The 12,506-nt window shown below is 40.5% G+C and overlaps 2 protein-coding genes across 5 annotated transcripts in view; one reads left to right on the top strand and one right to left on the bottom strand.

The window, feature by feature from the left end:
* CEP95 (centrosomal protein 95) overlaps window positions 1-532 on the top strand; it is a 36,141-nt gene extending 35,609 nt beyond the window's left edge. For all 4 annotated transcript variants that reach the window (XM_043464484.1, XM_043464479.1, XM_043464490.1 and 1 more), the window contains one exon: window positions 201-532. In XM_043464484.1, the coding sequence (XP_043320419.1) occupies window positions 201-377 (177 nt within the window). In that variant the 3' untranslated portion in view covers window positions 378-532. The remainder of the gene's footprint in view (window positions 1-200) is intronic.
* A 5,904-nt stretch (window positions 533-6,436) lies between these two features.
* SMURF2 (SMAD specific E3 ubiquitin protein ligase 2) overlaps window positions 6,437-12,506 on the bottom strand; it is a 114,096-nt gene continuing 108,026 nt past the window's right edge. The window contains exons 17-19 of the mRNA XM_043464466.1: window positions 11,429-11,630; window positions 10,163-10,238; window positions 6,437-9,827 (exon numbers count right to left, since the gene is read on the bottom strand). Of these exons, the coding sequence (XP_043320401.1) occupies window positions 9,728-9,827; window positions 10,163-10,238; window positions 11,429-11,630 (378 nt within the window). The 3' untranslated portion in view covers window positions 6,437-9,727. The remainder of the gene's footprint in view (window positions 9,828-10,162; window positions 10,239-11,428; window positions 11,631-12,506) is intronic.

Genomic DNA, 12,506 nt, shown 5'->3' with positions numbered 1-12,506 from the left:
ATACTAATAAGATCTACCAACAATTCAAAACCTATATTCTGTGATTTTAACTTTAACTGTTCAGATCTCTGTTAGAGCTGCTGCTAAATTATTAAAATTACTGCAGAAGCTTGATGATTAGGAAAGTAGAGAGGGAATAAAAATAGATGAGGGCCTAGATCGGTGTTGTGACTAGCAAGATGACATGAATTCTCTTTTAGATGTTATATAAGGTGAAGAGGGAGCTGAGATCTAAGATGGAGAAGGAAATTCAACAACTGCAGTACATGATAACACAGAACGACGACGATGCTTTTTTCCGGGAATTGGAAGCTGAGCGCTTCAAATGTCGGCTTCATTTGGCTTCCTTTCAGTACAGTAAAAATCCCTTCCTATGATGCCAGACTTCCTCCGTGTGGACTTCACCAGGGCAGAGCTAGAACTGAGCCAGTAAAACAATCTAAACCAGAAGAATCATTTCAGAATGACTTATCTATATACTGACTAGTACTTTTTATGAAATAACTTTTAAAATAAATACTGTTTTCTTCAAGTTTACTGCTTTGAATTTGACCTAAAAACTAAGAGGTGCATGAAAGCAATTAACAAGCCTCAATTGAGTAGCCAGCTCCTGAAGCCTGCTGCTTTAGGTGAACAAAACAGCACTTGAGGACCAAAAGAAAAAGATCTCTAATTCAGAAAAGAGCTAAAGTGTGGGCTTGTCATTAGAGGTGGGTCTTAGGGTTAAACCTTAAAAATGCGATGGTTAAGTCTGTGTAACTTGGTCACATGGAGGCTGGAAGATGAGAATTATGCATTATGGCCTCTGTCATTTGGGAGGGGTGACAGGTGTAAGATCATCCATCTGTGCTCAGCAGAGCACTCGTGGTTGCAGGTGGGAAGGAGCACACCAGCTCTGTTTCTGGTGAGCAGAGGAGGAGGAAGGAAAACTCGCTCGGGGTGATGTCCTTCCTGAATAGGAGGGCTTCTGAAAAGGCCAGGAGGTGCGCGGAGGCTTCGGAGCAGTTGAGGAAATGGGAACTTTGCTGACCAAAGCCAGAGAATGGCAGAGGGCACCAGAAAAGGATTGGAAGGGAGAAGAGAGGCTCCCGTTAGGGCATGTAGAGAGAAGAATATATGAACAAGGATAGAGGCCCAGGGAGGCCAGCCGGCATGATAGGGTGGGATCTGCTCACCTTGGAGAGAAGAGGAGCAGGTGAACCCAATGCTCTGGTCCCACATGCTGCCCTTTTGGAATGGCAGCTGACAGGGTGGGGCCTCTAGGAAGGCAGGAGTTCCCTGGATAGCCAAATTTAGAGCATCATGAGAAGAGACACGCAGATGGCTGCAATGTATGTATTGCGACGGTCAGTGCAGGTGAGTGGACGGGATGCAGGAAACGCACAGGAGCTGGAACATAAGTTCTGAAACTGTTAGAGGAAAATAACATTAGCTGGATATCCTTAAAATGAGCAAGTCTTTCAGAAGCTTCGGCATGAGTGGGTATAATGCAGTGTAGTCAGTACAGCCTAGATCGAGGGTGGCCTCTATGGCTCAGTCAGTAAAACATCCTCCTGCAAAGCAGGAGACTGTCTGCAATGCAGGAGACATGGGTTCGATCCTTGGATCAGCAAGGTCCCCTGGAGAAGGAAATGGCAACCTGCTCCAGTATTCTTGCCTGGGGAATTCCCATGGACAGAGACGCCTAGTGGGCTACATACAGTTCATAGGATTTCAAGAGTCAAAAACACCTTAGCAACTAAACCACCAAGGTCTAGAAGAACAGTCCCCAGGTGTGACTCAGTGATAGATTATTACACTCACTTTGCATAATATACTATTTGAATTTGTTATAAAGGCATCATTATGCTTGTTTTTTTTTTTTTCCTTTTAATGCTTTAGGACTCTTTAAGTTAGTTCTGCTAGCTCTTTACCAAACTAAATAACTGGGAATAACGAAAAAGAACCGATGAGGGAATTTACCAGGAAAGGGATGGGACTGCTAAGCAAAAGTCAAAGAATAGGAAGCAAAAGGTGCCAGTGCATATTTGAAAAGTAGAAAGCAAATTTATGAAGCAGTAACTTAACTCGGTGGAAGGTCTTACTAGCCAAGTACCTGTGGAGAGGGGATTATATGTGAAGCCAAGTTTGCCCAGAACCACCCAGGGAAAGCTTATTATGATCACACATTTGAAAAGTGACTTAGAACTATAATTTAACTATAACTGTATGGGGTGGGGGTAAGGGTGTTACAGAATGAGGTGGTTTGTGTGAGAAATAAGTCTTTAAATATCCTCCTACTCCATTCCCACCCCACCCCACCCCCCGCCAAAATCACTGTCTTAAAAGTAATGAAGAGCACTATTAACCACCTCATCTGGAAATGTAGAAATACCAGAAGAGCTGACAGAAGGGTTAGGAGTAGTAGCTTCTGGAAAGTAAGACTAGGGATTGGGGGAACAGGTGATGAAGAGTCCCTCCTCTTTTAATGAGATATAATTGATACACTAGCTTAAATTTATACAGTTCACATTATCAGTGATTTGATAAATGTACATACTGTGAAATGATTGCAAGTGTAGTTAAAATCTGTTACCTCAGATTTTTTTTTAAACTGGCAATGAGAATTTTTTAAAAATATGTATGTTTAGCTGTGTATATGCATTACTGTATCATGTGGGACACTGGAGAATTAGCTGCTCTCCTATAAAATGTAGAAAGGAAAAGAAAACCTGGGTCTTAAGTAAGGCAGGAGAACAGAGCCTCTAGTGAAGGAACTAAGGGTGTTAGGGGAAATTTATTCACAATGGAAAGAGGTATCACATTGAAAACAGGGAAAGTCTGCAACAGGGGAATGAGATAGGTAGGGCAGACAGAAGACAGTTGTCATTAAGAGAAATGCCATAAACGGAAGGAATTCCAAAATTGGGGTTTAAGCTGCAGCTTATAGAGTGATCTATTAGATCCTAAATCCAGACATGCTGAAAACGTTGAATGGAATTTCAAACTATTCAAACTCTAACCTAGAATTTGATGGACATGGCCAGTTTCTTCTTAGCTTAAAAAATACACTAAATTTGAACTGCCTTTAAAACTCTGCCCCCTGAAGAACAAAGCTGGCGGCATCAGGCTCCCTGACATCAAACTATATTACAAAGCTGTAGTACTCAAAACAATATGGTATTAGCATAAAGACACATAAATTAATGGGACAGAATTAGAGAGCCCCAAACAATCCCATGGACCCAGGAGCCTGGCGGGCTACAGTCCATGGAGTCGCAAGAGTCAGACACAACTTAGCAACTAAACCACCACCACCATATAAAATCAGTAACAAGTGAGCCAAGAATATACAATGGGGAAAGGACATTCTCTTCAATAAATAATGTTGGGAAAACTGAACAGCCACATGCAGAAGAATGATGCTAGACCACTGTCTTAACTATACACAAATAGTTAACTCAGAATGGGTTAAGACTTGTAAGACCTGGAATCATAAAACTAGAAGAAAAAGGCAGTGAACTCACTGACATCAGTCTTGGCAATGATTTTTTTTCCTTTCTGGATTTGACCCCAAAAGCACAAGTGAGACTAAATCAAACCGAAAGGCTTTTGCGCAGCAAAGAAAACCAGCAACAAGATGAAAAGGCAACCCCTGAATGGGGGAAAATATCTGCAAATCAGACATCTGATAAGGAGTTAATATCCAAAGTACACAGCACTTATACAGCTCAGCAGCAAACGATCTGGTTATAAAATAGGCAGAGGAACTGAAGAGATAATTTTTTCCCAAAGAAGATACTGAGGGTCAACAGTACATGAAAAGGTGCTCAACATCACTAATCACCAAGGAAATGCAAGTCAAAACCACAATGAGATATCATAACTGATTGCTACCAAAAAGTAAGTTCTGGTGAATATGTAGAGAAAAGGGAACCTTGGTGCACTGTTGGTGGGGATGCAGCCACTATGGAGGTTCCTCAAGAAATCAAAAACAGGACTACCATATGACTCAGCAATTTCACTTCTGGTTATTTATCTGAAGAAAATGAAAACACTGACTGGAAAAGATGATCTGCACCCCCATGTTCAACTGAAGCAATAGCCAAAATACAGAAACAACCTGAGTGTCCATTGATGGATGAATGGATAGAGAAAACTTGTATATACGTATACACACATTGAAATAATACTCAGCCTAAAAAAAAAACAGGAAATCCTGTCATTCGCACCATCATCATTAACCTTGAGGGCATTATGCTAAGTAAAATAAGAGACAAAGATCATCTGATCTCACTTAATGTGTGGAATTTAACACAAAAACCCTTCTCACCCTTCAAAACTGAGCTTGTAGATACAAACTGGTGGTTGTCAGAGATGGGGAATGGAAAAAATGGGTGAAGGGTGGCCAGAAGGTATAAACTTTAAGTTATAAGGGCTTCCCTTGTGGCCCAGCTGGTAAAGAATCTGCCTGCAATGTGGGAGACCTGGGTTCAATCTCTGGGTTCGGAAGATCCCCTAGAAAAGGGAACAGCTACCCACTTCAGTATTCTGGCCTGGAGAATTCCATAGACTGTGTAGTCCATGAGGCTGCAGAGTCAGACATGACTAAGTGACTTTCACTTATGAAATAGCTCACAGGGATGTAATGTACAGCATGGTGACTACAGTTAGTAATAACGTAGTGCACATTGGAAGGTTGCTAAGAGGGATCTTAAAAATTCTCATCACAAGGAAAAAAAAATTCTGACTGTGGTGATGGATCTTAAAGACTGTGACCATTTCACAAGACAAGAGATATCGAATCATCATGTTGTACACCTGAAATGAATACAATGTGTGTCAACTGTACCTGACTTAAAAAGCAGAACTTTGTCCTTCTGTCTTGAGGGTTCTCCACTTTCACCGTCTTTGGGAAGAGCGAGTGGTCTCAAGGTTTGAGTGTGATGTGCTCTCCATCCTAACTCTTCTGGGCTGAGAGAAGACTTCATGAATGCTTAGATCAGCAGGAGAAACTTTGGACGGGTCTCTTACCCACCCCTCAGGGTGCTACAGTTGTCTCCCCGCTTCCTTTGCTTATAAAACACTCGTAAGAGAGACTACAGCTCAGACTACTTTGATAACCTAGATAAATCCCAGCCCAAATATCCACAAAAGGTATGCTAGAATCTGAGATGTCATGGGGAAAGGGAGTGGGGGAACAATACCAACTTTTAAAAACCAAAAGGGATTTGAAGCCTTGCTGAGGTGAGTTAATTAATCTCATGTTGTCATCATGACTGACTGATTCGCTGCACACACTCTTGAGTTCTGAGGAACTCGGTTTACACTGTAGCTTCTGAGACATACACTAGAAACACTAGCTTGGAAGTTCAGGTTTTTTTAACCACCATCCAAAGCTGTATCCCTGAAGCTGGTACAGAGCCGGACACGGTAGGAGCACGACAGGTACTTGCTGAATGGACAGAGAACGAGCCACATTTAAGGGAAATACCTTTCAATGAAATGTAACTCTAAAATCTGATTTGTCTAGTTTGCTAAGAATATTATCATGGGCCTTTAAGCCTTTTTCTGTGTAATTACCTCTGCTCCATTCTGCTGCTCAGCATATCCTACCGAAAGCATTTGGGATATAAAGTACAAATAAATGCAGTGGATGGTGCTGAGGTTAACCTTCATTATAATAAAAAGACAACCCTTTCCGGTCACCATAGGGCAGAAAAACGTCACATATTACTCAGACTTTCAGGTAATTTATAGATGATTCTACTACTAAAATCCTTAATGTACTAAAAAGTATATATAAATTTTAGATGACAACCAGTAAACTGGCAATGTGAGGCAAAGCAAAAAAAGATACATTTCAAAAGGATGTAAAAATGGACCAGACCCCATGCCCACTCTGGGAACTTTCCACACAGGACTGCTTCCACTGCACCACCAGCCCCTCGCCCCGCCAAGACATGCCTCTCTGTGTGGCCTATGCTGAGGAGAAACTTACACAGACTACTGTGGGTGAAAAAACACCCTATCCAATTCTCTGTTCACCCATGTAGGTAGCTAGACTTTAATTCACTACATTTACAGAACTGTGAATTACGACCCTTAAAGTCACGGCTCCTTGGGAAAATGTAACTGATTTCTGCTTTTCGAGGATTTTACTGCTCAACACCAAGGAAGCAAATGAGGCCCTGGCCATAGCTCTGCCCTCCAGAGCCTGGGAAGCTGTTAACAGGCCACACTGACCACGAAGGCGGCGCCACGGCAGGGGAAGACGAGCGGCTTCCCTGCCGGACCTTTCAGGAGGCGTCCTGAGCCCTCAGGCTCTGCCACGTGACAAAAACGCCAACTCAGGAAGGCCCATGAACCTTTAAACTTCACATTTTACGGTCTGTATGTAGTCACTCTTGATGGAGCCAGTCAAAGTTCTTAAAAACAATTCATTATAAACTCAATATTCTTTAGAAACTTTGATGCTGTGACAGTGCAAACAGCATTCATTTATTGCTCAACTTCGGCATGGGCACATACATAGTTAATTTTTTAAAAAACCATTTATACAGATGTTATTGATAAAGCTCATATAACAACTGGGTGAAAATACAAAGAATATCAAAGCTAAAACACTCTGTAATAAATACACATACAATGAAAATGATAAAACTTTGTTTTTAGAGTCAGTTTGAGAGAAGAAGAATATTACAGTAAGTGAACTAATTACATCTAGAAACAGAACAACTCAGCATTTGGTACAACCATCATTCTAACGTAAGTACATTAAATACCACAAATGGCAGCCATTGACTGTGCTGCAGCCTAAAGACGAGCAGGAGGAGCTGCTCTATCGAACTGTCAAGGTGACTGGAACAATCTTGTAACTCCCATCAATGCAGCCAGCTCAATGCACTGGAAAGTTCAAGCCAACTTAGTGTTATAAAATAAAGCAAATTACACTGTATTTAAAAGAAGGGAAACTTGTGCTCTGGACTGTAATTACAAGGAAAAAATTAAAGACTTGGTTAAAAATAAAACCCATTCAGGGCAACAAACTATGTGCAAAAACAAAATGTACACTATACACAGCACTATTTAAAAACTCTTTACACCAAAGAAGGAAGACCCTCTGAAACACACTCACCTCTGTATCCACACGAGCTCTACAAAGCAACCCCTGTTCGTAACGAAGCATTCATGATGCAAAGGCAGTGTATGGGAACATGACATCACGTATCTGAAGTAACGCAACTAGAGGAAGGATTAGGAGAAACCCAGCTAAGAGGGACATGTGGAAATAAATATTCACATTAAACATGAGGTGCAAGTCCAAGGTTCAGTGATTCGTTGGGGGGTTTTGTTTGCTTAGCACCTGTTTAGAAGTAATCAGGTAACGTGACTTTGAAAATGAAATCTAAATCATGTTTTTATAAATTATGTTGGTGATACCATAGGCTGTAATGGAGGGGAGTTTCTTTCTTTTAAAGCTCTATTAAGTCATTATAAAGTTAAAAAGGCACTCAAAAAGCAATGGTATTTGCCTGCTCTACTTTGTACATTATTTTGAGAGTAGCATTTCATTATTACTGCATCTGTCAGTTATAATTTCTCTGAAGTGTTCATCATGTACTTTTACTGAAAGATTATAATAGGCACAATTACACTGCGCTAGTGCTTTAATATAAGAGAGAGATGGACCTGCAACCAATAAGGTATTATTGTGAAAGCTGAAAACTACTGATAATCAAACAGGGTATTTCAAGATGTTCTCCGGTACAACTAAGAACGCAGTAAGAAAACAAAGTGGGAAGGAACAGTTCAGCGTAAGCACATCGCCACTACACAGTTATGACTAAACCAGCCTGTGTGTGGCTGTCAAATTTGGCTGAATGGAATAAATACACAGAAGCTACAGGAGCAGTTCTCAACTTTTTTTTAAGCAGCAAATTTTCCACCTCTTGTATTCTACCCATCCCCCCACCCCTCCTAGTCTCTGAAACCTTACGTAAAATTCCAATATATAAAAGAAAAATCAGAGCTGTTCTGGGTAAAGGCGGGTGGGGAGTTCGAGGCCTCTGCTCAAATACCAACTCGGCCTTTCTTCGCCCTCTCTCTGTCCCTCCTCTCTTAACCATGACTTCTGAGGCACCTCTGAGGAAGCCCTTGGCTCCAAGAACACAGGCTGAAACCAATCCATCAAATGAACACAAAGGGCTGATTCACTTGATAATTAAGCTGCAAAATTTAAACAAAGCTATCTCATCAAAATTTGCTGTGCCTGATTTCTCAACAATGTAAAAAATAAAAAAAGAGAATAGTGCAGATTTCTGGTGGCTGAATTTAAAAAACCACTCATGACTTCAGATTTTTCCAAGCTCTCACTCCAGAATTCTGGTTGCCTTCTGGATCATGCAACATGCCACGCACCTTGAAAGCTGAATCTGGATGTTTCAAAATCAAATGCTGATCTTCAACACCAAGGGAACCGAAGATTCCCTTACCTCCAAAATTACTCTTCAGACTTAATGTTTATGAGAGAGTTAGAATCACTTTTTGGTTTTTTTGTTTTTTTTTTTTTTTAGTAATCACATCTCCTGCCCCACCACCCCCACTTCATTTTGTTAGGTAAAAGCAGAGTTTTCTAAGCTTTGCTAAAGAATCTTTTGAGCAGTTTTTCCTTTTTCATAATTTTAACTGATTAAGATATGAGCAGCTAAACAGAGATTCAGGATGATTTACTTGATAGAAACTTACCATAATTAAAATATAATATGAATTAGGTGCACTTGTCATAGGAGACTTTGGTTTACAGAAATAGTATATATATATATATCAAAGATAAGCTGACCCAGTAACAGAATGAAAATCCCATCTCATCCACGTGATCTGAGTAGCTATAAAAATGCAGTATTTCCATTTAAGAGGCAAAGTAAATCCAAAATACCTGATCGTATTCATTCAAGATAAAAAATTAAGCTTTCTGTTTTAAAGTCTCTTAAAGAACAGGGAGCCCCTGAATGCATCATTTTATTGTAGCAAATAAGCTACTAAGTTCAGACTAAATGGTTGCATTAGGAACTTGACAACCAAAATTATATAGCTGTATTTCAGAGAATTCATGCTTGAAAAATATAAAAAAAAACTCACTCAGGCTAGGTTGAAACATATAATGCTTCTAAAATATAATGCTTTGCTATAGAAAAAGGCAATTAAACTTGTAAATGGCTTAAATTTTTTTTAAGATTCTTTTGTAGCCAATTGTTTACAAAGGTAGAATAATTCAAAATAATTTTATTTTATTTTTTACAAAGAGCAAGTACAGGAGCTGTTCAAAATCATGTTTTCAAAATGAAATGTGACTTGTACCGACTGCTGAAGTTGTCTTGATATTTGATAGACTTGAAATCTGTGAAGTGATTTGAATAGGTTACCTTTTATAAAAATAGTAGTAGTCTTTAAGTGTAGAATACTGCCTAACTCTGGAAATGTAGGAAAAGTCAGCATTCTTTAGGTTCAAGATACTAATTTTAAATAGCAGCTGAATGTGGCCTCATGGCAAAGCATAAAGACCTCTTTTTTTCCTTGAAAAGGAATTTCAAAATTGTCCTTTCCCCTCACAGTGTCCTAAAATTTTTTAAAGGGGGGGTTGGGGGGGGCATTTTCCTGTATTTCAGCATTCCTTGAAACTCTGCTGAAAGGAGGCTGTCTGTCCGTCAGGCTATAAATAGAGTCCTGGGTAAATCCTTGGAAGTTGTCATTCCACAGCAAATCCACACGTTTCTTCTATGGCTGTTAGCAGCTTTTCATATAACTTTTCATAGCTTTCATAGGGCGGAATGTCTATTCGATTGAAGCTGTAAATAAGCAAATCACAGTTCATTCAAAACAGGGCAACTGACCTGGCAAGTGTACATTAGTTTACACTAAACTAATATAGCCATATCACTCTTGTGTCACACAGAAAACTACAAGAAAGAGGTTATATTTCTCTCAAGTTGAGATTTACTTGAAAAGCCCCCAAAGGGATTTTCCTATCCATTTTTGGATAATCTTAATCCATTTAAAAGGAATAATAAGCAACTCTTAAGGCTCCATTCAGTAGAAAGAACAACAAATAAAATGTCAAATCTGTTTGAAACTAACACCTACATACCTGGCATGAGGGGAAAAAGCTACTGAAGTAACTCACCAAGTGTGGGCTTTGGGCAGGTTGTTAGTGCAAGCATCGATCTGGTGTATGGTGAAAAGCCGTGGACCTGCGGCACCTGCAGAGGGAGCCAATGTGGGTCAGATCACTGCAGGCACACGTATCAGTCTTCAAAATCTCAGAATAAAAATGGTACATAAACCACAGGGTCTAGGGCTAAGGGAGGACTGGTGACTCCACACAGCTGCCAGAAGGCCCAGGAAAAGAAGCCGGGTTTTTAAAAGCTGGAACTGACCTTGGATAACAAGGCTGATTCCTTGATCTGCTAGCCTTTCGATTTAAGGAAAAGTTCAGGATTGAAACCTTTTGCCAACTTCTATCTTCAATGGACAATCACTGTCCCAAAGGGGCAAATCCAAGGTCCAGCACATATTCAAAAAGATGACAACCTAATGCAGATTTAGGTTTCACTCCTCAGACTTTGCAGAGAGCAAAAGATCAGTCTAGAGAGTAACGAGTCTGCAGAAATACAACTTCACTTCATGCATCTGAGCAGTCTGGTGATAATGAGTTCTCCACATAGGCAATGCAAGGACGACTCGAGTCTGTCTTCCCCCACGGAATTCTGACACGTAGACTGTATGCAGCACTGTGGAGTCATGTACCAGCCTTGCTTCCTACACCCTCAGTCACCAGCAGCAGCAGTTTTAAAAATGAAGAGCTTCAGAAGTAAAGGAACACTGCCACCCAGTGAAGCACCACGATCACTAGCAGTATCCCAACTCATCCCCCAACTGAACAGCTCTTCCATAGAAAACAATTCTTAAAAATGGAATATGGCTGTGAGATGGTCTGATGCCATGCATTAACTAAAAGTGCTCCGACCAGACAAATGGCTTCCACGGCTCATGCTGCCTCTATTAAAAGATTAAAAAAGTAGAGGGGAGAGGCCTCCCAAGTGGGTAAATGTTTGCCAGGCTGAGATGTGAACACGGAAGCAGACAGACTTCCCCTAGAGGAACGGGCAACAGCATTTTAAAGCAAGGTGTCCAGAAAAGGCAGAGCACCAGCACACACGTCTCCGACATGCGGCACTCACTACAACCACAGAGAACCCAGCAGGAGAGGCTCTTGGGAGGGAACAAGGAAAGGAAGGAGAAGAAGGTATCAAGACAGAGTTACAGGTAAGAACTAGAGTGAAAAGAGAATCTGTTTATAAGCACGTTTGTACAGCATTTGCATACACCAAATACTAACCCCCTGCCCCCGACGACGAGACGCCAGACTGTCTGTGCCTCCCTCTCTTACCTTGTAAAGCCTTGAAGCCCTGCAGAGGCACTCGTGATGAGCCGGTCACAAACTGAAGCAACCGTGCTCGTCGTTCTTCATCAAAGAACTCCACAGCCTTCCAGAACCACTTGACAACATTGCTGTCTGGAGTACAGTGTTTTAACCGGGTGTTTACCTTCCAGTCATTAACATCTATCTTTCCAAGTCCACAAATAATGAGCTGTTAAAATATTGCACAAATAATGAGCCAATGGAAACCCAAGTCGGCCAAAAATTCCTCAAAATGGAACTTTAGATTTGCAATGTTGGCTTTCAAATGGTGTCCTTAATCGAGGGTAGACGTCAGAACCATCTGGAAAGTTTTTCAAAATATACACACTAGGTCCTATGCTCATATTTTAATTCTGTGAATCTGGGGTGAATTAGGGTCTGTATTTTTTAAAAGCTCCATGAGTACCTACACACTGCAGGTTCCCTACCCAGAATGTGAGAACCACAGTGATGGACATGACAAGATGACAAGTTCCATAATCTCAGTAGAATTCTAAAAAAAATGATAATGATCAGAAACTAGATTCAGAGGAAATACAGTTTACATATGCCTTCCTTAAGACCTGAATCTACTATTCCAATTTCAACATTTATTAGCTTTGGAATTCTGGGCAGTTCAGCTCACTTCCCTTGGCCACAGTTTCCTCTGCGGTAATAAGGCAGTAGTATCTGTTTCATTACATCCTGTGAAAGCAACCAATAGTGCACGGGCAGTCGAGAAATTGTGTTGAATAAGTGGTACAATCTGCTTAAAGTTGGACCAAAGTACAAAATTTATGAATGTGCTGTTACAGAATTCTGCTTGGCATTCTGATGCAGGCTCAGTGTAAATGATATCTCAAAAATCACTTTGATACTATTAATACACACACCTCCTTAGGATCCAGACAGAGTCATCTTACTGACCTGTGTATAACACTGACTTAGGACAGTGTGTAGTACAGAACATAATGCAACCTGCAAATCCCATAGTTTATAATTGATTATACTAACCCAGTATAACACTAAAATAAACTATATATATATATATATATTTCTTATGAAA

Source organism: Cervus canadensis, chromosome 1 (genome assembly GCF_019320065.1).
Source record: "Cervus canadensis isolate Bull #8, Minnesota chromosome 1, ASM1932006v1, whole genome shotgun sequence".
Classification (NCBI taxonomy): domain Eukaryota; kingdom Metazoa; phylum Chordata; class Mammalia; order Artiodactyla; family Cervidae; genus Cervus; species Cervus canadensis.
This window is presented reverse-complemented; position numbering and strand designations above follow the sequence as displayed.